Source organism: Cervus canadensis, chromosome 11 (genome assembly GCF_019320065.1).
Source record: "Cervus canadensis isolate Bull #8, Minnesota chromosome 11, ASM1932006v1, whole genome shotgun sequence".
In the NCBI taxonomy this organism is placed as follows: domain Eukaryota; kingdom Metazoa; phylum Chordata; class Mammalia; order Artiodactyla; family Cervidae; genus Cervus; species Cervus canadensis.
This window is the reverse complement of record NC_057396.1, coordinates 15,500,159-15,524,714: the sequence shown is the minus strand read 5'-3', so window position 1 is coordinate 15,524,714 and position 24,556 is coordinate 15,500,159. Positions and strand designations below refer to the sequence as shown.

The following is a 24,556-nucleotide window of genomic DNA, read 5'->3' as shown; positions in this document are numbered from 1 at the left end:
AGAATTTTGCTTGGGGTTTTGATATCAAATGCAAAATATCACATTAAGAAAATTACTATCTTAAATTTGAAAAAAAACTATTGTCAATTTATTTAGTTTTCAGATAGTAAACAATATTTAGTAGCACAGCCTTAAAAAAATACATATATATATATATACTTCCTGAGCCAACCTAAAATGTCATGAAATTCAGCCCTCATATGTGACATATTTCAATTAATACTGACAAATACCAAGATATAAACTTGTAAATGAGTGTTTTTCTTAATTTATTCAAGTAAATGTTCCATTTGTTTACTTTTTTTTTTAATGTACTTATGAAAAAATCAAAATAAAATGTACTTAAACAGATTTTCTAGCTGAAAAAGAAGGAATTCTCTCTTCAGTTAGTATACTAGTAAAGTATACTTACAGGGCTTTTGGAAAGAATTTCTAAAATGCTTTTAAGCTTGGTTTTATGGCAATTGCTGATATAGGCAAATGTCGCTTTAATCACATGTGATGGAAAATGAGGTGGATTAGGAGCAGGATCCAAATCCCTAAGAGTTATAGAAAAAATTACAGTCATCATTTTCAGAATAAAACTATCAAGAAAAAACACTTTCTTGATAGATCAGTGAAAATTCAAAAGAAAAATTTAGATTATACTAACCCCAAATTTTAGTTATTTTCTAGGTGAAAATTAGACTTTTAATAAAATCACAAATGACATATTACAGTCTATATACATCAATCAGAATACCTAAATAACTTTCTAGGACTTAGTCAATAATTTGCTTAAAAAATCGTTTATAAAGTTAATAGCAGTTATAAAAAAGAGACCTAGAATCACTTTACTTAAGGTATGAATTAAAGCTCTATGCTAGTACTTTAAACTCAATAATATTTTTTAAAATTAATTTATTTATTTTAATTGGAGGATAATTACTTTATAATGTTGTGATGGTTTTTGCCATACATTGACATGAATCAGCCACGGGTACACAAACACAATAACATATCAAGACAGCAATCAAATACTACACCAAATGAAATTACACATGCAAAAGTATTTTAATAGATATTATTACTGTTTTACATGCTTAGTATTGTACAGAATATAAAAAAAGTTAAGGATATTTTCAAGTACCTTCCAGTCAAGGCAAATGAATAACAATGTATATAAATAACTCTACCGTTCATATTCAATCAAGTAGGTTTTACACACAAATGAAATTAAAATATAGTAAGATTCCACTAGCAAAGGAGAATGCTTTTTTAAAAAAAGGTAATACAGAAAGTCAAGTCATAGATAAGGAGAAGAGAACAAAGAATAACGGGTCATGAAGAAGAAAATTTCATGAGATAGGAGATGGCCCAATGCTCAAATATTACAAAAAGACTGAGAAGAAAAAGGTTCCTGACTTTGCAAACAAAGTGGTAATTAAAAGAGCAGTTACTAAGAAGAGGCTACAGTACAGCAGATACTTCGATTCAAAGGTAATTATTATTATTTTTTTTTCAAAGGTAATTATTTTTAAAGAAACAGAATTTAAAAGTACAATACATGTCTAACAACCGAAATAGACATTTGAAGGTGTCAACCAATAAACTTTCCAAGGACCTTCTGAAATTGCAGCTAATTCTCTAAATTAAAAATATCCATACCCTGAGAAGTCACAGGGGTCAGTGCTTTGGCTGGCACCAGAAGTTGCTGGTTCATGTAACGTCATCAATAACTCCACTACAATCTCTGGTAAATTACTAATGAATAAATGATCAATCTGCAAGGATACAAAATTAAAATATATTTAAGTTTTCCTGTCTGTGATCTTTAAGTCAGCTAGTTTAAGGGGCTCATGTTATTGCCTCATTTCCAAAATTATTCAGTGATTACAGAAGGAAATAGTTATCAAAGATCTAAGATCTGCAAGACATGCAACTAGCACCACGTTTTTCTGCTATGCAGCCAGCCTAAAGACTCAAAGGAAAAGAGGGAAATCATACCAAACAAGATTCTCTTAATCCAACTTTTTCATTTAATTTTAAAGAAATCACTTTAACGAGTAAGGCTTCAGGTCTATCTTGAAATTCCTCAACCTAATCACTTTATAGTCAACCAAATTTCCCACTGATCTACACTGTTCATCAGTCTGCATTTTACCTTTATTTGAGAACACTATCTTAGAGAACTTTACTAGTAAGGATGCACAGTGACTGGCAATTATCAACCCTTTGTTCCCTGCATATCTTTCCCCCAGATTTCAACTTGATTGATATCCCAAACTAGCTGCTACCCACATGTCATTAATACTAGATAAAAATCCTCCTGGACAGGAGCAGACTCTTCATCACCCATTTCTTGCTACAGGCAGCCTCACAAAAGGCGTAAGTTCTCTAAATAAAAAGAGTGGGTGTACTACATTACACCTCAGCCAAATGAACGAGAACTATAAAGTCTTAAAAGGCGTTTTTGTTAGTCTCCAAGTAATGAATTACAGTTCTTTAAGCCAAAAGGCAAATGGGCTCACTTACTATTTTTACCTCTTCCACACAGAGATTTGGAAACACTTTCTAACAGCAAAAATATTCTGGAATGTGGCACAACAGAAATCCAATGTAAAGATCTTAGCCTTTCCCTGTAATGTAACATTAGTTACATCATATCATCAAATCCAAGGTTTCAGCCCTTTTAAAAATCCAGCCTATTTCCAGTATATCTGGAATTAGTGAGACAAGCTGGCCGAGTCTGCTTAATATCAGAGGAAAAATTAGTCAGTTTCCCTGCACATAGATGACAACTGACTGCCTTAATTTTATATAATTTTCTTACAAGCAAATCTCTAATGTTTAGCTAAAGGTACATAAAAATAATTTTTAAAAAATTCAGATATCTAGGTATACCTAAACAACCTTATAACTACATATTTTAGATATTCAACCACTGACAGTTATAGAAGACTGAAAGATTGATAATAGTGGTACCATCACTTATCCACAGAAAAAAGAACCTTGATTGATTTAAACTGCATATCAGAGAAACAGAAAAACATTAACTTAAAATGATGAGCTAAATGAAACTGAGACAAATAAAAATTTATGTCTTTAACAAAGAAGCTAAGAAATTATTTTTAATTTTTATCTCTCTTTGTTCCTGAGACTAGCATTTTAATCAGGGTTTAATGTAATCACATTTCCCATCTAGACTTCAGTTCAGTTCAGTCGCTCAGTCGTGTCTGACTCTGCGACCCCACGAGCCGCAGCACGCCAGGCCTCCTTGTTCGTCACCAACTACCAGAGTCCACCCAACCCATGTCCATCGAGTCGGTGATGCCATTCAACCATCTCATCCTTTGTATTCCCCTTCTCCTCCTGCCCTCAATCTATCCCAGCATCAGGGTCTTTTCCAATGAGTCAGCTCTTCACATCAGGTGGCCAAAGTATTGGAGTTTCAGCTTCAACATCAGTCCTTCCAATGAACACCCAGGACTGATCTCCTTTAGGATGGACTGTTTGGATCTCCCTGCAGTCCAAGGGACTCTCAAGAGTCTTCTCCAACACCGCAGTTCAAAGGCATCAATTCTTCAGTGCTCAGCTTTCTTTATAGTTCAACTCTCACATCCATACATGACCACCAGAAAAACCATAGCCTTGACTAGACGGACCTTTGTTGGCAAAGTAATGTCTCTGCTTTTAAATATGCTGTCTAGGTTGGTCATAACTTTCCTTCCAAGGAGTAAGTGTCTTTTAATTTCATGGCTGCAATCACCATCTGCAGTGATTTTGGAGCCCCCAAAAATTAAGTCTGACACTGTTACCACTGTTTCCCCATCTATTTCCCATGAAGTGATGGGACCAGATGCCATGATCTTAGTTTTCTGAATGTTGAGCTTTAAGCCAATTTTTCACTCTCCTCCTTCACTTAGATATGTATAAATTACTATAAAAGAAACAAGTTGTTAGATCCTTTTTAACCTGACTCCATCTTTCATCAAATAATGAGTACCTGATATATACTAGATAGTTAGGATACATCAGAAAGAAGAAGAAAGAAAAATCCGACCTTTACAAGTACTTATAGTGGAGAAGGTTGATAAGAACCAATGAACATAATTCATAAGTAAGCTACATCTATATTAGAAGGTAGTAATGCCATGGAAAAAGCAGAGAATAGGAACATGGGATTGTACTTTTCCTTGAAAAATGAAGGGCTTAATGATAGTCAAGAGAAAGTGAAGATTTTCTATACCTTGTTCAACATTGCTTGAATTTAATAACCAGCTTGTATTCATGTATTACTGCCAATTAAAACGATATTTTACAAGGAAAAGGTGGTAAAATTATTCCAACGTTAAAAAGAAAATTCCTGATTAAAAACATTTAAAAGCCAATCAAAAGGAGAGAACACTGTACAATAACAAAAAAATTAATGGATTGCCTATGTTAGATAGTGATTACTATAAAATATTAAATTTAATTGCATAAGTGATGAATAGTCTAAAGTTACACCTCAGATCAATTATGGGTTAAAACATATTGTAAATATTGAAGTCATACCTGTTTTCCTAATAAGTTTTCATCTTTAAGCATATCATAGACTTTGGTAGCAGTCTCTCTTTGCTGGGCCATCCCAGTGTCTCCTGTACCCTCATAAGCAAAGTATGGAAGAATATTTACAAGAATCTTTGGAAAGCAGTCTGTCAGAAGACTTTTCCAATCCTCTTGAATCTGATTAGCAATTAACTTTACTTCATCAAAATGACTTCTAATCACTAGAGGTGGAATCAAAATTTTATAACAAGACCTAAAAATATAAAAATTAAAAACATACATTAAAAATATAACTTTTCAAAGTAAAACTTTTTAATATGGTCCTTAAAATAACAGAATGGTTTTGGAAATTCCTGGTGTTCCAGTGGACTCAAATGCTTCCACGATGGGTTCAATCCCTGGTCAGGAAAGTAAAGATTCCTTGAGTCATGTGGTGTGGGCAAAAAAATAAATAAAATAAATAAAACGGTTTAATAAGCTTAGAGCTACTTTATCTAGATCATTAAGCATTCTTACTCTATAAGTTAAGACATGAAGTTAAGTAAATTCTAAATAGTCACACTAAAAAAAACAGAGATCTTAAGCATATTATCACCCTAAAGGCATGATCAAAAACAAGTGAAAATGAATTTATATTTGTTTCTTCTGTATGATCTTTATGCAAAATTATTATATAGTGAAAGGTGAACTCAATTTATAAATTCAAAAAATAAATGTAGATTTGGCAAAATGAACAAACAATAAGGACTATTAAACAATTACAAATTGCCTTCCCATACCCTGATATTTAAACATTATTATTTAGTTGTTTCAAACCTCTCCATTTTCAAAATTCTGTTCTCCAGACTTGGAAGTTAGCAAAATAAATACCTGTATATTAAACTTTAAATCATATAGAAACAACTAAATGGCCCACATTCAAACAGGAAAAAGAAAAACAGGGCAAAAATAATCAGCCATCAATAATTTATTTTTGATTTTTCAGAGGGAAAATTATTAAATATTAAAGCTGAAATGGACCTCAAAGATCGCTATACATCCTTGTGTGTGCACGCAGTCATGTCCAACTCTTTGCGACCCCACAGACTGTAGCCTGTCAGGCTCCTCTGTCCATGGGATTTTCCAGGCAAGAATACTGGAGTGGGTTGACATTTCCTACTCCAATAATCCCAGTAAGAAACTTTACAGTAAGAAACCAAGACCCAGTGGGTGTTCATGTGGCTTGCCTAAAGTCATGTAGCTGGCTTACTGGCACAGCTAGGACCAGATCCTAAGTTAACTGATAACCTTTAATACGCTTTCATTTATAAAAGCTGTCCTGATTCTCACAATATTATTAATAACTAATTTTAAATATATTTCACATGTGCCATATGCAAACCTACCTATAGAAATCTTCAATGTTTGTATAATTTAATAAAATAAAAGGAAAAGAAGATACACTGTATTCAGGATCTTGAAGATTTAGCCATTCCAATACCAGATAATCCAAATGAGAAGCCATGAAATCTTCTAAACATCTATATCCAAAAGTTTCAGAAACTTTCTTTAAAACCTGTACAAATCAAAAAAGAAGTCAATGTTTTAATAATGAAATAATAAATCATTTACATCCTTAATATTATTTACAGTATGGCTTTGAGCATTCATTTAACTTTTCTATCCCTTGATTAACTTATCTATGCTGTTGCTATTTGTTGTTATTTAGTCACAAAGTCATGTCTGGCTCTTTTGTAACCCCATGGACTGTAGCTCACCAGACTCCCCTGTCCTTCTCCAGGGGATCTTCCCCACCCAGGGATCAAACCTGGGGAAAAAGTTCCACTGGAAACCACACTAGTTACATCAAGTCATGATCAATCATTGGTTTATCATGTAAAAATACAGGATGGAAAGGTCTGGAATTTCTCAAACCATGAATGCTGAGGTGTTGGACCAGGGGCGAGAGTAAACGTTCTACAACACTGGACCCTGGTCTTTCTAATCATGCAACTTAAAAGCTTTCCATATCTAAACTTTGACTTCTCACCCTGCTAGATTCCAAGGTCTTGCTCCAGAATCCACCAGGCAAAATACGTACTACTTTTTTTTTTCTCCATGTATTTCCCCCCAAAAATAGTATTCGAGAGGGCCTGGTCTGAATGATGACAGGCCACTCACTCTTACTAGTTCAATGACAGTCTTGTGAAATGCTCTTAAACTGAATGTAAAAAGTGACGTTGTATACAAATAAACTTTCTTACAAGTTACTGCTTTCCAATATTCCAAATCTAAAAAATAAAACCATCTCCAACTCTTTAATAAATGCCACACTTAAAATCTAGCTTTAATTGTATAAAAGTTATCCAAGGATGATTATAATAAAAATATTCATACATACATACCTTTTTAACAAGGTGAGGCTCTAGTCCATTCTCTTTCACAGACCTGCATAGGGCAAATAAAGCCTGCTTTTCACAGACAGGGCTACAGTATAACACTACAGCTATCATCATCAGTAAAGTGGCTTTTCTATTACAAAGTTCATCCAAAATTTCAGAGTTTTCAGTTCTGTGGGACTTTAGAAAAAATTTTAAAACAATATGTAATGTAAATATTTAAATATTCCAAATAAACCAACCAGGCTAACAACAAAGAATACCACAAGAACATCTAAACAGCCAGTGAACAGTTTTAAATCCTATAGTTATGGAGTTAAAAAGAGATTATGAGAAAGGACCAAAGTTGCTACAGTGAGAAAGATTGCTGTTGATAAGACCTCATAGAATAAGAATTGTCAAACATTTCAATGAGGTATAAAGCACTTTGAAGAAAAAAGAAGAGAAAAAAAGTAACTGCAGGAATGTGAGAAAGACTAAAATCTCATCAACTATCAAGTATTACCTTCTAAGATGTATTACCATCTTATTACCATTATAACGTAATATATATAGCTCTTTATCCTTTAAAAATATCAGATATCACTAAAAAACCTAATAAAGTCATACTACTAGATAAAACGATACATGCTTCTAGCTTAACAACCAATCATTAAACTCTTCCAACAGACATATACATTTTTTGACTTACTATAGTTGATAGACGTTTATTTTCACTTTCAGAAAAAACTGCCAGTCACTGATCCCATTTCTATTTTTGGTACAAGAAAAAGTAAGGACCTAATTCCTTTACTAAATGGCAATCATCAACATGTTTGAAAATAGTTATGATGTTCCCAGGAAGTCAACTTCTTTACCTATTCTGTATGAGAGACAGGTCTAGAGACTCTCTAACATTTTAGTTAAAAATTTACTTTTACTGGGAACAAAACCAGCTGCCCTCTAAAATCAATAGAAGATTCAAGTTCTTTCTATAAACTAGCTCATTACAGTCTGCTTCTATTAATGACATCTAAGATGGAATTTGCATTTTTCGATAACCATTACAATGTTGATTCATATTATGCTCTCCAGATGTAAAGCTTCTAAGGTCTTTCTCCAAATAAACTGCTGTCAGGTCAGTGTTTTCTCTTTTTGCACATGACATGCTGATGGTAAAACATATAATATACATTATCTCTAGTAAATTTTATTTTATACTCATTTTTGTAATCTCTTGAAATCTTTCAAATTTCACCTTTTTTTCACGCAATTTTCTTTTTTCAGTTTTGTGCTGTTATAGAATATATAGTCATTTGAGTAACTGCTTCACATACTTTTCATGAACCAATCACAGCATATAAGAATGAATAAATTTTACCACTAAGACAACTTCTGCCATTTTAAGAAAAGATATTATTCTACAGAAAATCATGAAAATAACAAGGCTCATTAAAGAGCACAAAGATAATTTGATCTTCAACATTTTTTTCCCAATCCATTTCTTTCCATTGTCACCTGTTGTGAATTAGCTTTTAATCAGATCTTATGAAATAAAATTTTAGATTCAAAAGTAAGCCATTTATACTCCCATAAAAACTCAGTAAATTCTGTTTGTCCTACAAAAATGCTGCATGTAAGTTGAACCAAAAGAAACCGCATTATTAAACCAATTTTGACCTATAAATGAAGTAATTTCAATTGATTCATATAGCTGTTCTAGTCTAACTGTGAACAATTAGATATAAACTGTCTTAGGCCAAACTTGGTAAAATAACATAAGGCATACTTATAGGAAGTATAGTATCAGCAAATATACATTACTAAAATTACCAATGCTCTCATTCCTTCCTGAGCTTTCAAGTATGCATTTTCAAAAGCTGTTTGCTGAAGCTTCAAAGGAAGTGCTTTCAATGTGGAAGAACCTCGTTTTATATGCTGAAACAATCTTTAAAAAAAAAAAAAGCAAAAAGTGAAATGATTTTTAATCTTAAACTCTACTTTCCAAAGTATATTTACAGGGCAAAAATAAATCACTCTGTGAGACACACTAACATATTAGGTCTTCTTTCAAAAGACCAAGGAAATGTTAAATCTAGTAGGTTCAAAGCTACTAATATTAGGATCTTTACCAAACATCCCATTTTCTCCTAGAACTGAAAAGTGTCTCAAAAGATCTCTTAGCTTATTGCTCAAACTTGAATATCTCTGAATGCAAACTAACCAGAAAAAAAATTTGTTCTCTGGTAAAATACCAACAAGAAGAAGCCACAGGCTCTTATATCAACCTGCTCTAACATTTAATCACAACTTAAAAGTTATTGCTTCCCTGATAGCTCAGTTGGTAAAGAATTTGCCTGCAACGCAGGAGACCTTGGTTCGATTCCTGGGTTGGGATGATCTGCTGGAGAAGGGACAGGCTACCCAGTATTCTTGGGCTTCCCTGTTGGCTCAGCTGGTAAAGAATCCGCTTGCAATGCAGGGGTCCTGGGTTCAATCCCTGGGTAGGGAAGGTCCCCTAGAGAAGGGAAAGGCTACCCACTCTAGTATTCTGGCATGTACAGTCCATGGGGTTACAAAGAGTTGGACAAGACTGAGCGATTTTCACTTTCTAAAAGTTATTAGCTTTAATGTCTTGATGTTCTATTAAAATTATTTTTATGTGGTAGAGGAGAGCTGATCAGTGCTTTTTGACATAATGTGCCATCATATTTAAGGACAACTCTTCAGCCAATTTTGTCTTTTATCCTTTTATACTAATCAAAACTTATGAAAGTATCAACTTTTTGGTATTTCTCTGATTCCTCAGTTTCTCCAATCTCTCTTCAGCAGCTTAATATTACATATCTAACAAGTAAACAACCAATAAATAAATAAATATGTTCATGCCATTCATGAATTTATGCATTTTTGAATCCTAAGAAATTTTTTAAATGTCAGCACTACACTGCTTTATTATATTCAACTTGTTATCCTCTGTAACCCCAGATCTTTAATTTCTGTATATATTTTCTTTCTTAAGTATTTGAAATCACACATCCATTAGCAAATGTTACAATGCACTGTGGTTTTACTAAAAATAGTCCTAAACCTAAGGAATTAAGACATGATTCTGACCTATGAAAACATTGCTTTCAGAATATCAAAATTTTGGACGCATCATGTTTTCTAACACGTGTATTTATGTGACTGCGTGGCACTTTCTTCAGTGTTCTTTAATTATTGGTCATCTACAGTTGAACAGAAAAACTGCTCAAATGATTTTTAGCTTTGATGTTTTAAGCATAATGTAATTTTTTTCAAATATTCATTGATTTTACAAATTATTAAACACCTGACACATTCCAAGTGTTATTTTAGGAAAAGAGACAAAGACAAACACTCTTTAGGAGCTCTTATCCTAGATAAATGTGTTAAAATATAATATTTCAACTGGTGATAAATGCTATAGAGAAAAATAAAGCAGAGATGTTTTGTTTATAGGAGAGTGAGGTGGGAAAGGCAGAAGTAGGTTACAATCTAGAGTTTTAAAATCCACTTAATAACCCATTAAACATGCAGTTGCTAACATTTAATATTTGCTTCTTCAGGTTGTTACTGTTGTTCAGTCGCTAAGTCATGTGCGAATCTTTGTGAACCCATGAAATGCAGCACATCAGGCTTCCCTGTCCTTAGCTATCTCTATAAGTTTGCTCAAACTGATGTCCATTGAGTCAGTGATACCATCCAAACACCTCATCCTCTATCGTCTCCTTCTCCTCTTTCCCTCAATCTTTCCCAATATCAGGCTCTTTTCCAATGAGTGAGCTCTTGGCATGAGGTGGCCAAAGCAGCTTCAGCATCAGTTCTTCCAATGAATATTCAGCATTGATTTCCTTTAGAAATCTCCTTGCTGTCCAAGGTATTCTCAAGAGTCTTCTCCAACACCACAGTTTGAAAGCACCAATTCTTTGGCACTCAGCCTTCTTTATGGTCCAACTCTCACATGTATACATGACTAATGGAAAAACCACAGCTTTGACTAGACGGACCTCTGTTGGCAAAGTGATGTCTATGCTTTTTAATATGCTGTTTAGGTTTGTCATAGCTTTTCTTCCAAGGAGCATGCATCTTTTAATTTCATGGCCACAGTCACTGTCTGCAATGATTCTGGAGCCCAAGAAAATGAAATGTGTCACTGTTTCCATTTTTTTCCCCACCTATTTGCGGTAAGTGATGGGACCAGATGCCATGATCTTAGTTTTTTGAATGCTGAGTTTTAAGCCAGATTTTTCACTCTCCTCTTTCACTTTCATCAAGAGACTCTTTAGTTCCTCTTCACTTTCTGCCATTACAGTGGTGTGATCTGCATATCTGAGGTTGTTGATATTTCTCCTGGCAACCTTGATTCCCACTTGTGCTTCATCCAGCCCAGAATTTCTCATGATGCACTCTTCACATAAGTCAAATAAGAAGGGTGACAATAATCAGCCTTGACGTACACTTTTCCCAATTTTGAACCAGTCCATCGTTCCATGTCTGGTTCTAACTGCTGTTTCCTGACTTGCAGACAGGTTTCTCAGGAGGCAGGTGAGGTGGTCTGGTATTCCCATCCCTTTCAGAATTTTCTACAGCTTGTTGTAATCCACAGAGTCAAAGGCTTCATTAGGTACTCAAATATAAAACACATTTCTTGTGAGAGAATCACTCCAATGCCTAATTTTATGTTCACTTGAATAAATATGATTGTAATTAGCCAAATGTAAAATGTGCTAATTTTCATTTTATAAACTCATGTAAAATCTCTCTAATACCTAAAAGCCCTGTATCTCTAATTGGGAGTAGACACACCTCATTCATCTCAACCACTTACTAGATGTATAGCACTTAGCAACTCACTTTATCCATCTAAGCCATGGAGTTTTCGTTACTAAATTTGATAAAACAATCATATCTAAGTGAAAGAGTTGTCAGAATTAAGAGAAAACAAAAATGTCAGCATACAGTCTATGCTTAGTAATCATTACTTTTAATATCACCCCTAGTGAGCTATGACTGTGCTAGACATTGAACTGCTATCTGCAGCACTCCAGATACTTCATGAATACTGGACCCATTACCTGTTTATTGACTCTGCAGCCAACATGCGAACTTGGTGATGATTATCAGCAAGAAACTGTGGAAATACTTCCTTTACAGGAAGATCTCTTCCCTTTACATTCAGAATAGACCATTCTGAATAAGGATCAGCCTATGGGAAAAAATCAACTGAGGTTAAATGTGAAATACTAAGAGAAAAACTACCCATTAACAAACAGAAATAAAGACTGTTTTTAAAACGTCACTGGAAACCTTACTAATAATTAAAGTGGAATAACTCACCTCAAGCAAAGTTTTAAGGCATTTTACTAGTGCCATTCTTACAGAGAATGTACTTTTTCCCTCCTTTGTTAAGTGCCTGAAATAAAGTACATGTCTTAATATCAAGTAATTATTCCAATAAAAGCATAGTCAAAAAAAAAAAATCATTGGACATTAAGATTATTCTAGGCTGCTTCCAAAATTACTTTCCATGATAAATTTGATTCTCGCTATGCAGTACACGCCAATATTCTCACCTTCCAAAAATTCCAGCTAAAATAAACTGGTTTGAAAAGCAGCTCATTTTAATGTATTTGTGTCATGTGATTATGCCTCATTTGGGGGCTATCACACTTCAGCTAACCATGTTATTGAAAACTTGCTTGAAAAGGAAAACATTTTTAGTGTTGTATATCAAAGATTTAAAAAACCATATTCTGTACTGATTCAGAAATCCTTACCCACCAAATGGTATGAGGGTTCTGAATGACATATATATGCTCCTCTATAAGTATCTTAGTATTATCTCAAACTGTGATTCTGTGCATGAAACAGCCAGATAGTGACAAGGCCAACCTGTTCACTTTAGGAATATAAACTACTCAACTGATTTATTAGACTTGTTGCACTTTGCTTTAATTCATCATACTTGTCGAACTATTAAGTGATTCAGAATTCAAAGAGAAATACACTAAGCTCACTTTAGGAAGCCAAGCCTTAAGCAGAAAACAATGTAGTTCTTCAAGCAATCAAGAAAGGAAATACAAGTTACATTTCACTATTGTTAAAAAATGTATATAGCTACATTCAAGAATTAGAAGAAATCACTAAAGTAGAAATGCGAAGTTTGCATTTGTATGCAAAAGTGGCAAAAGAAAAACAAGAACTCCATAAAATAATCTATACCCACCAAAATGCTCCAATCACTGTTAGAAACTGTCCTTGAGCATCCCTTGTGTTCTCATCATCCATATTTCTGTGACACAGGTTCATCACTACGTGAAGGACGTGGTTTAAGACGGTTTTACAAACATCTTGGTCACGGTGATAAGATGAACACACATTGCTGTGGTGGAAAAAATTTAACTTTATCAGCATAACAGAGCACACCAGTTTGGTTTATAAATTTAGAGTGAATATTCTATATGGTTTTAATATCTTACGGTAGTGGTTTTAGAAGTTTTGCAACATCTTCCATTGGCAAGGGATATTCTTCTCCAGGAAGTGCCTTTAAAAGCACTAGATACTAAGATGGGGGGCAGGGAGGGGGAGAATTAGTTTTTTTTTTCAAATGATATTTATTTATCATTCACTCAAATACATACATATATGTAAACCATAAATTCATATATTTAAACACACGTGCCTACACATACACGCTTGAGCAGTGAATTTTTTTACCAGGCAATAGCAGGAGAGTTTGAAGTCAAAGAGAGTGGGATACAAATCCTAGCACCACAATCTGTTACTACTTGTGTGGTTTTAAAACTTGCCTTGTCATCGGTGTCTTTATACTCTCAGCTGTAAAATAAGGATATAGCACTTACCTGGCCAGATTACTGTGAAGATGAAAGGAAATGCATGTAAAGGTCTAAAATTTTTTGACAGCATTCAGTGAGTGACAGTTGTTATCACTGTTGGGATTAAGTGCCTGAGCAAGAGTCTGAAACTATGTCATCACTCTCTGAAAACAGTACTTGAGGTTTAAAACTTCAGTGGTTAAAAACTATTCTGTTAATGAATTTTAGAAAGCAGAGATAATTATGCACAGTGAATAATCCAAATACCTTGACTTATCTTCCTGTAGGCTCTCTATGGTACAATATAAAGGGCTACTCAGCAACTACTAGAATAATGGTAAGTTGTAACTAGGCAGTCAGTTTCTGACATGTCAAATAATTTTCTTGCTGTATTAAGAATCAGAAGCCTCCCCCCCCATCATCTATACGTAGAAAAATGTTTCTTACTCCTTCTGATATTATAAAAAGAACATTAAGTTGAACCATTTTAAATATTTGCCGTGAGAGTCATGTGTGATATTAGTGAGTGTCTTGAAATGACTTTTAACATCAAAGCCCCAGAAAAGCATACAGCCCTCCCAACTGGGTGGGGCTAGAGACTTTATACTAGAGTATTGCCAGGTTTGAAACCAAGGGATCAAACAGGACTCAACTAAGCATATTTGCCAGAGCTAGGCGATAAGCCAGGATGTTCACCAAAGCTAGAATATGACAAGAAATTCTAACAGGGACTCAACCTCAATATTTCCAAGGGATTCTAACTGGCATGTTTCCCACGGCTGGGGAAATCACCTGACATGTTTGCCAATTTGCTGCCTGTGACTAGGGATATGACCATAGACTCATCCAGCATACTCACTGAGACAGGAGCTCCCCCAATATGTTCACCAGCACTGGGGCTAAGCGTATAGCACCCATGGTCAGGAGATAAGTTACATGCAATAATATTAAGTAAACAAATAAATGCATCAAGGTTAAGTAGAAAGCCAGATTTCTTACTGTTGGAAAGGGAGCTCTACATATGGACAGAGAAAAATAAATTCTACAATGCTGGATTGGAATTGGAGATATCTATCAGTAGATGAGTAGACTGATGAAGGAAGCAAAGGAGAGCGATTACTTTTGTTAATTAAGACTAAATCTAATGAGGAAACATGAGACAAATTCAAACAGTACGATTCTATATAGCAAGTGGCTATACTATTCAAAAATAGTCATGAAAGATAAGTTTCTTTCATACTGAAAGAAACTGAACAGATCTGAGAACTAGTAAACTATCATATTTATTAGTTAACATGATACAGTGTTAATTTCTTGATGATGATACTATAGCTATATAGGAGAGCATCACTGTTTATAGGACATATACACTGAAGTAAATGGGCATCATATTTGAATATTTAATCTCAAAATGGTACAGAAAAAAAGTATGTGTGTGTGTGTGTGTGTGTGTATGTGTGTGTGTGGGTATAGCATGCAGAGAAGGATAAGTCAAACATAGCAAAATGTTAACTATGGAGGCTTAGGAATGAAATTTAGGACATTCTGTAGTATTTTAACTTTATAGCCACTTTGAAATTACATTAAAACACTTTAAAGCATATAAACCAAGGACAAGGAAAGATTCAGACTTCAACAACAATGTTATGTATTATTTTTACATTCAGAGTCTGTACTACTTGGCCTGGTTTAAAATAATTTATAAAAATTATACCCAAAGAAAAGGAATCTATCCAAAGTCCATTCAAGTCTTAATGTTACTGTATCCACTTAAATGTTTTCACAGTACATTAAAAGTGTATTTTATAACAGTCTCAGATTCATTTCTCAAAGAAGCAATTTCAATTCTTCAAAGGTACAATTTGATTCTTATATGTCAGTCCATTACATTTAGCTAGCAAGATCAAGTACACTCAAAGCACTTCTTTCACTGAACTCACCATGTGTAAATGAAGAGATCTGGTAGGGTCTAGCATGCTAGAATCAATTAACATTAATAATTCCCTCCGAATATCAGCTGCCCTAAATGACACAGTGTTAGTCTGAGCAGTGGTTACACACATACACAAGAACTTGAGCATGTCTAAAGAAAGTAGATCTTGCTTTGACAGATGTTCTTCAGCTAAAGGATTCATGGCACCTAAAAATAAGAAGCACTTATTAAGACTAATAGAGATGGGAAAAAAAAAAAGACTAACAAAGGTGTAAAATAACCACATACATTGAACATTAACACAAGTATCTTCCGCCGAACAACAGAAAAAGAAAAAAAATATATGGAAAGCAAAAATATAATAAATTTGATCACACACTAAAAGCTTCAAAATTCTTTATAAAAGGTTACTCTAGGATTCTGTCATCAAAAAATAATCTATGGAAAAATCTACATAGGCAAGTATTCACTGCAATACTGTTAGAAAGGGATCTAAATTTCTGACAATAAAAAAAATGAAAAAAAAAAAAAAAAAGGCCTAGTAAATTATGGTATCAATGTTAAATATGATATTATAGGGTCATTAAAAAGTGTGATTATCAACAGCACAAGTACCTAAATGAAAAAACTGCTTCTAGTTGATGTTAAAAGAAAACAGACAAAGGTATAAAAAGGCATCTGAATGCTGATGCTAATTATAATTTTGAATTATATGGGTCTATGTAGAAGTAACAGAAAAAAGGAAAACAACAATTGCATTATGGGTGCTTTTGCATTATCCTGCTTATTTCCAAATAACCAAAATGTTTAGTTATCCAAAAATGTTTTTAATTCTTTAGCAATTATTTTTAAATTCGCCCATGAAGAATAAAAATAGGAAACTGATAATAAATTCAATTAAAAATGAGAGAATTCTAAACTGTATGGAAGGGAACAATCCTAAATGACTACATAAAAAGGAAATTAAATGAGCACAAAATAGTATATATGAAGTCTTTTATAATATCAAATAATACTAGAAGGTTAAAAAAAAAATCTCATGCAATAAAATGTATTTACCAATAGTAATTTGGCTCTTTCCAGATTCATTTGCATCAGTAACACTGCCAGCAGGGTAATCATTAAATAGACTCATGGATGACTGATCCTCCATCCTCATTAGATTTTCATCAGTATCTTCTTCCATTGGTTCTACTTCTCTAGAGTCAAAAGGCTTTTTGATCATGAATGCCTTCAAACAAAAGAAAGATGTTTCAGGTTGGTTTCTTTCAGAAGCATTCTGCACTTAAAATTGAATTAATCAAACAATTCAAGAATCAGGTGTATAAAATGGATATATAATCTGTACTGTCTATATAACAGAACAAAACACAAACTTTACAAGTGACTTCTTACATTAAGAAACTTCATACTACTGCAAACTGATGAGAGTGCAGACAAGATTATAACTTGACTATATGGAGAACAGTATGACTATTTTGGAGGACAATGATAATATCTATCAAAAAGTATCAATAAAATTCATATTCCATGTGAACAAGCAATTCCATTTCTAGAATTTTCCTACATTCTTCAGAGGCACAAAAAGAAGTAGAAAAAACTGTAAGAAATTTACTGCAGAACTCTTTGGAGAAAAAAAAAAAACATTTACAATTTTAATTAGGATCAGTTGGGTTAAAATACATATGTTATTCCCATATATAATGAAACACCACGTTGCTGCAAAACAAAAAAACAAGTAAGGCAGTAAGGTATAGCCCTATAAAGCAGCACGGAAAGATGACCAAGATTTATTATTAAATGAAAACAATCAAGTTAAAGAAAATTCTTTTACTCATTAAATATTTGAGTATCTACTATGTGCCAGGCACTGTTCCAGACAAAAAAGTATGCAATCCATTGATATGAAAAAGAAAAATATATGTTGCTTGCCTAGTGAGGTTTTTGTTTTTATTTTTATGAATAGAGAATTATTTTAAATTTTGGTACGTTATACACTAGTAAAGTAATGCTCAAAATTCTCCAAGCCAGGCTTCAACAATACGTGAACTGTGAACTTCCAGATGTTCAAGCTGGTTTTAGAAAAGGCAGAGGAACCAGAGATCAAATTGCCAACATCTGCTGGATCATCAATAAAGTAAGAGAGTTCCAGAAAAACATCTGTTTCTGCTTTATTGACTACACCAAAGCCTTTGACTGTGTGGATCACAATAAACTGTGGAAAATTCTAAAAGAGATGGGAATACCATATCTCAAGAGACCCGCCTCTTGAGAAACCTGTATGCAGGTCAGGAAGCAACAGTTAGAACTAGACATGAACAACAGACTGGTTCCAAATAGGAAAAGGAGTACGTCAAGCCTGTATATTGTCACCCTGCTTATTTAACTTATATGCAGAGTACATCATGAGAAACGCTGGGCTGGAGGAGGCACAAGCTGGAATCAAGATTGCCAGGAGAAATATCAATAACCCCAGATATGTAGATGATACCACCCTTATGGCAGAAAGTGAAGAAGAACTAAAGAGCCTCCTGATGAAAGTGAAAGAGGAGAGTGAAAAAGTTGGCTTAAAGCTCAACAATCAGAAAACTAAGATCATGGCATCTGGTCCCATCTCTTCATGGCAAATAGATGGGGAAACAATGGAAACAGCAGCTGACTTTATTTTTCTGGGCTCCAAAATCACTGCAGATGGTGATTGCAGCCATGAAATTAAAAGACGCTTACTCCTTGGAAGGAAAGTTATGACCAACCTAGACAGCATATTAAAAAGCAGAGACATTACTTTGTCAACAAAGGTCCGTCTAGTCAAGGCTATGGTTTTTCCAGCAGTCATGTATGGATGTGAGAGTTGGATTGTAAAGAAAGCTGAGTGCCGAAGAATTGATGTTTTTGAACTGTGGTGTTGGGGAAGACTCTTGAGAGTCCCTTGGACTGCAAGAAGATCCAACCAGTCCATCCTTAAGGAGATCAGTCCTGGGTGTTCATTGGAAGGATTGATGTTGAAGCTGAAACTCCAATACTTTGGCCACCTGATGCGAAGAGCTGACTCACTGGAAAAGACCCTGATGCTGGCAAAGATTGAGGGCAGGAGGAGAAGAGAATAACAGAGGATGAGATGGTTGGATGGCATCACCACCTCGATGGACATGGGCTTGGGTGGACTCCGGGAGTTGGTGATGGACAGGGAGGCCTGGCATTTTGCAGTTCATGGGGTCTCAAAGAGTTGGACACAACTGAGCAACTGAACTGACGTTATACAGAAAAAGGTACTGAGTCTGAATGATTAATTTCCAACCACTTGGTCTGTTATTATTCATTGAGAAATTAACAAGTGCTATTGATATTAAGAAGCATATACATTCTGCTCAGCAAACCAAATAACTTTATTAAATTTCCACATTTTTAAAGCATATGATGCTATATACTGTGAGATACATCCCTTTTCAAAGAAATTTCAAAGTTATAAAAAGTATGTTAGAGTCAATGAAATATGATAGTAAAACAGGAAGCATACTTACTAAACTTTTACAAATATCTGCAATGTCATTCATTAGCTTTGATGTTAATAATCGTAAGAAGAAGCCAGATGCAATCTTATTTGGACTGTGCTGTAATTAAGACAAAACAGCAAGGAAAGATATAAAAACAATTATTCTTCGCAGATAATATTTTCTCTGTAGTGAATAAAATGTAGATTTTCTTTTACACTGGAAATTCTCTATCAGAATAAGCATGGATAAACAGGTTATTATTAGGAACAAGACAGAAATTGCTTCAAAAATACTAATCTCTTTTCTTAAGGTAATAATAACTGTAGCAAATATCTTTTATTGGACATAAACAACATTAAAGTAAAATACTAGCTACTGCCCCTAAACATACACAGGCAATAATCATAGCTTACAGTATATTCTTCCACTCTCTCCTTCCCCTCTTATCTCCCCAAAAAAACACTTCTAAAAATACATGCTGATAATATTGATACATGGACATGTACTTAACATTAGCTTTAAAAGATGTTTCCGGTTATTATCAATACTCTGGCCTGACCACCCCTCAGGCCTCCTTCAAATCAAAACAAAGATTACACATAGCAGCAATCTTTCCACCAAATTTCATGTAAGTCTATCTGGGCAGAAGAGAGTAACATATATGCTTGAATAGTTTATCTTTGCAGTGTCCACAAGCCCTTGGGTAGTGGTATGCATACCACATACCTGGCAGTCAAAAAGTTTTTATTAAATGAATGAAAGTACACTGGCAATAAGTTATCAATTAGCTGTTATAAAAAGGAGTAAGACAATCTCAGAAACTTTCCTGAGAATATTAGTTTTATGAAGTTAGTTTCATGAGAAACTCAGATTATCTGTTGCTTTATTCATCTGAATACTACTTTAATATATCAATTTAATTTAAAATCAGTGTATCAACTTATGAATGGACCCTAAAAACATTAATGACATCAACCAGTTATCAACCTCCTGGAGAGGCTACACTGTCAAGTAGGAAGAACATCTTACCTTGGAACAGTTATGTAAGCAACTTGTACATAGATGTATCATATTTCTCAATGAAAGAATTCTAGATTCTTCACTTGTCTTATTTTTAAACAAAGTGATACTTTCTCCGGCACACTGCATTAGAGACTATTTAAAAAAAAAAAGAAGGAAAAATCCAAACTTCAGGTAAAATCGTAGCTTATTTAAGGCTTTTTTTTGTTTTACTTAACAGGTAAAATTAATCCTTTCAAGAAGTTACGTTGGTTACATAATTAAAAATGAACAATTTTTTAAAAACAATGAATTTAAAAAAAAAAAACAACGAATTTTATATCATGTTATCTTTACAAATCACACAACTGACAAAACAATACCCAGAGATAGAAGTTAATTTCATGCTTAGAAAGACTATTTGATTAATGCTTAATTAAGCATTCTTTAGGATAACTGCTCCAGGGAAAACTTTTTAAAAGGATAGATAAAAATCCTTATTTTTGTTAATGAGATTATCTTTCAACATATTATTTCAATTGCTGCATTTATATTGGCTTAAAATAACTTCAAATCTTAAGAAAAGAGACACAGTATTATCTCCTCTCAGACTACATAAATGAAACAGTTAACCTATATAACAGTTTGTTTTCCAAACAAATATACAAATTTTCCCAGGAATATATTTCATTCAAATCAATCCAAAACACTATTGATATAAATCTTCCTACCTTGGCTTTCTGGAATAATTCTGATTTGTATGCTTCCTCTTCAGCTATGACACCCAGGTAACAATAGCAGCCAAGAACACCCACCAAAAGACTTGAACACCGGACAAATATCTCTGAATTTGAAGTCTTAAAATATAAAAAGTTTAAGTATACAGAATAAAAAGTTTTTACATATTTCATAAATCATTTGGAGTACTATTGTTTTTTGCGAGAGCAAATTTTGTCTTCACATTAAAAAACTATAGCTAAATTAATAATGCCATAATTCTGATCATCTCTAAAAAACATCTAAGAGATCCCTGCAGAGCTGTAATAACCAGGCTTCTCAGGAAACACAGGAGAAATACGTCCTGATGGCCAAGTAGCACATCTTTTTCAAAAGTGGCTCAGTGTATTGCACACATAAGTCCTTAAATATCTGAGGTAAGGAGGAAAGAAAGAAAAAACTGATAGGCAAATAACTGTCTATAATTCTTAGAACATGAGCAGAAATCAGATTTATTCATAAAAAGAGACATTAAAATGACATTTTGAGTTTCTAAGAAATAAGGTCCTTGATTTACTCAGCTTTTTAAACTCCACAGACAAGTACAAGATATTTTACCAATAGCTACTGTCAATCAATTTTATAGACTTATGTAAGAAATGTGTAAACGTCACAAACAAAAAAAAAGACTTTCAGATTTTTCTGTTCCTATATTATATGAAATGGCATTTTAGGAAAAAGCAGGAGATCTCATTACTCTGTAATGAAAGTAGTTATAACTATAATCCAGAAGAAAGACAGTAATTAAGAGCAAGATAGATAAATAGGCACGTTGCCCTCTCTCTGGTTCTTTGGATCATAAGTTATGGCTACTAAATCTAGCCATAGTAGCTTGTAGGTTTTATTTTAATCAACAAATACTTTTAACATTTATCATATAATAAGGTATTGAAGAAGATACAAAGATCAAGAGAAATTATATATGCCCTTTAATGAGCTTCTAGCATAGTTTAAGAGATATTTGTACATATGGTACAAAATTGGAGATATCAGGGGAACAGTTCATCCAAGTATGGGCATGATATTATCTGTCAGGACCTAACAGAAGCAGAAAAGATTAAGAAGAGGCAGCAAGAATACGAGTGAGTGAGTGATAGTTGCTCAGTCATGTCAGACACTTTGCGACACTATGGACTGCCAGGCTCCTTTGCCCATTAATTCTCCAAGCAAGAATACCGGAATGGGTTGCCATTCTCTTGTCAAAGGATAAACAGAATAACCATACAAGAACAGACAGAAGAACTATACAAAAAGGTCTTAATGACTTGGATAACCATGATGGTGTGATCCCTCACCTAGAGCCAGATATCATTAGGAAGCATTCTACAAAACAAAGCTAGTAGAGGTGATGCAATTCCAGCTGCTGCTGCTGCTAAGTCGCTTCAGTCGTGTCTGACTCTGTGCGACCCCACAGATGGAAGCCCACTAGGCTCCTCTGACCCTGGGATTCTCCAGGCAAGAATACTGGAGTGGGTTGCCATTTCCTTCTCCAGCAATTCCAGCTAAGCTACTTCAAATCCTAAAAGATTTATTGTTAAAATGCTGCACTCAATGTCAGTAAATTCAGAAATTTCACCAGTGGCCATAGGACTGGAAAAGGTCAGTCTTCATTCCAATCCCAAAGGCGGCAATGCCAAACAGTGTTTGAACTACCATACAACTGCACTCATTTCACATGCTAGCAAGGTTATGCTCAAAATCCTTCAAGTTAGGCTTTAACATCATGTGAACTGGAAACTTTCAGGTGTAAAACCTGAGCTTTGAAGAGGCAGAAGGATCAGAGGTTCAACTGCCAACATTCGTTGGATCGTGGAGAAAGCAAGGGAGTTCCAGAAAAACATCTGCTTCTGCTTCATTAACTATGCTAAAGCCTGTGACAGAATTCAGTTCAGTTAAGGACAGTTGCTCAGTTGGGTCCAACTCTTCATGACCCCATAGAGTACAGCACACCAGGCTTCCCTGTCTTTCACCATTTCCCGGAGCTTGCTCAAATTCATGTCCACTGAGCTGGTGATGCCACCCAACTGTCTCATCCTGTGTCATCCCATTATCCTCCTGCCTTCAACCTTTCCCAGCATCAGTGTCTTTTCCAACGAGTCAGCTCTTCACATCGGGTGGCGAAAGTACTGGAAGCTTCAGCTTCAGCATCAGTCTTTTATAATGAATATTCATGATTAACTTGTTTTAGGATTGACTGGTTTGATCTCCATGCAGTCCAAGGGACTGTTAAAGAGTATTCACCAACACCACAGTACAAAAGCATCAATTCTTCGTGCTCAGCCTTCTTTATGGTCCAACTCTCATTAAAGCAGAAGTAGTCAATAAAGCAGAAGTAGGTGCTTTTCTGGAACTCTCTTGCTTTTTTCTATGATTCAACAGATGTTGGCAATTTGATCTCTGGTTCCTCTGCCTTTTCTAAATCCAGCTGGTACATCTGGAAGTTCTCAGTTACACAGTGTTGAAGCCTAGCTTGGAGGATATTGACCATTACTTTCCTAGGATGTGAAGTGAGTACAATTGTGTGGTAGTTGGAACATTCTTTGGCATTAACCTTCTTTGGGATTATAATGAAAACTGACCTTTTCCAGTTCTGTGGCCACTGTTGAGTTTTCCAAATTTGCTGGCATAGTGGGTGCAGCACTTTAACAGCATCTTTTAGGCTATGAAGTAGCTCAGCTGGAATTCCATCACCTCCACTAGCTTTGTTCACAGTGATGCTTCCTAAGGACCACTTGACTTCACACTCCAGGATGTATGGCTTAGGTGAGTGATCACATCATCATGGTTATCCACGTCATTAAGATCTTTTTTGTGTAGTTCTTCTGTGTATTCTTGTCACCTGTTCTTAATATCTTCTGCTTCTGTTAGGCCCATACCATTTCTATCTGTTATTGTGCCCATCTTTATATGAAACTCTCCCTTGGTATCTCCAATTTTCTTGAAGAGATCTCTAGTCTTCCTTATTCTATTGTTTTCCTTTTTTTGTTGCATTGTTCACTTAGGAAGGCTTTCTTATCTCTCCTGCTGTTTTTTGGAACTCTACATTGAGATGGGTATATCTGTCCTTTTCTCCTTTGCCTTTCACCTTCTCTTCTTTTCTCAGCTATTTGACAGTATGGATTACAACAAATTGTGGTAAATCCTTCAAGAGATGTAAATACGAGACCACCTTACCTACCTCCTGAGAAACCTGTATGTAGATCAAGAAGCAACTTTAGAACCAAACATGGAAAACTGAGTGGTTCAAAATTGAGAAAGGAGTATGGCAAGGCTGTACACTGTCCCTCTGCTTGTTTGAGTCATAAGCAGAGCTCATCATACAAAATGCTGGTCCAAGATGAATCACAAGCTGGAATCAAGACTGCTGGGAGAAATGCCAGCAGTCTCAGATATGCGGATGATACTACTCAAATGGTAAATAAGGTGAAGAAGAACTCAAGAGCCTCTTGATAAAAGTGAAAGAGAAGAGTGAAAATGCTGGCTTGAAACTCAGCATTCAAAAGATGAAGATAATGGCATCTGGTCCCATCACTTCATGGTAAATAGAAGGGGAAAAAGTGGAAGCAGTGACAGATTTTATTTTCTTGGGCTCCAAAATCACTGCAG

At 34.6% G+C, this 24,556-nt stretch overlaps 1 protein-coding gene across 3 annotated transcripts in view; it reads right to left on the bottom strand.

Moving 5' to 3' along the window:
• The window catches only part of ATM (ATM serine/threonine kinase), a 144,424-nt gene that overhangs the window by 76,835 nt on the left and 43,033 nt on the right, over positions 1-24,556 (bottom strand). For all 3 annotated transcript variants that reach the window (XM_043482936.1, XM_043482939.1, XM_043482937.1), the window contains 15 exons: positions 20,905-21,030; positions 20,204-20,329; positions 19,202-19,291; positions 16,740-16,911; positions 15,688-15,887; positions 13,391-13,473; positions 13,138-13,293; positions 12,249-12,324; positions 11,987-12,117; positions 8,721-8,835; positions 6,915-7,088; positions 5,916-6,085; positions 4,537-4,783; positions 1,648-1,763; positions 413-539 (listed from right to left, as the gene is read on the bottom strand). In XM_043482936.1, the coding sequence (XP_043338871.1) occupies positions 413-539; positions 1,648-1,763; positions 4,537-4,783; positions 5,916-6,085; positions 6,915-7,088; positions 8,721-8,835; positions 11,987-12,117; positions 12,249-12,324; positions 13,138-13,293; positions 13,391-13,473; positions 15,688-15,887; positions 16,740-16,911; positions 19,202-19,291; positions 20,204-20,329; positions 20,905-21,030 (2,109 nt within the window). The remainder of the gene's footprint in view (positions 1-412; positions 540-1,647; positions 1,764-4,536; positions 4,784-5,915; positions 6,086-6,914; positions 7,089-8,720; positions 8,836-11,986; positions 12,118-12,248; positions 12,325-13,137; positions 13,294-13,390; positions 13,474-15,687; positions 15,888-16,739; positions 16,912-19,201; positions 19,292-20,203; positions 20,330-20,904; positions 21,031-24,556) is intronic.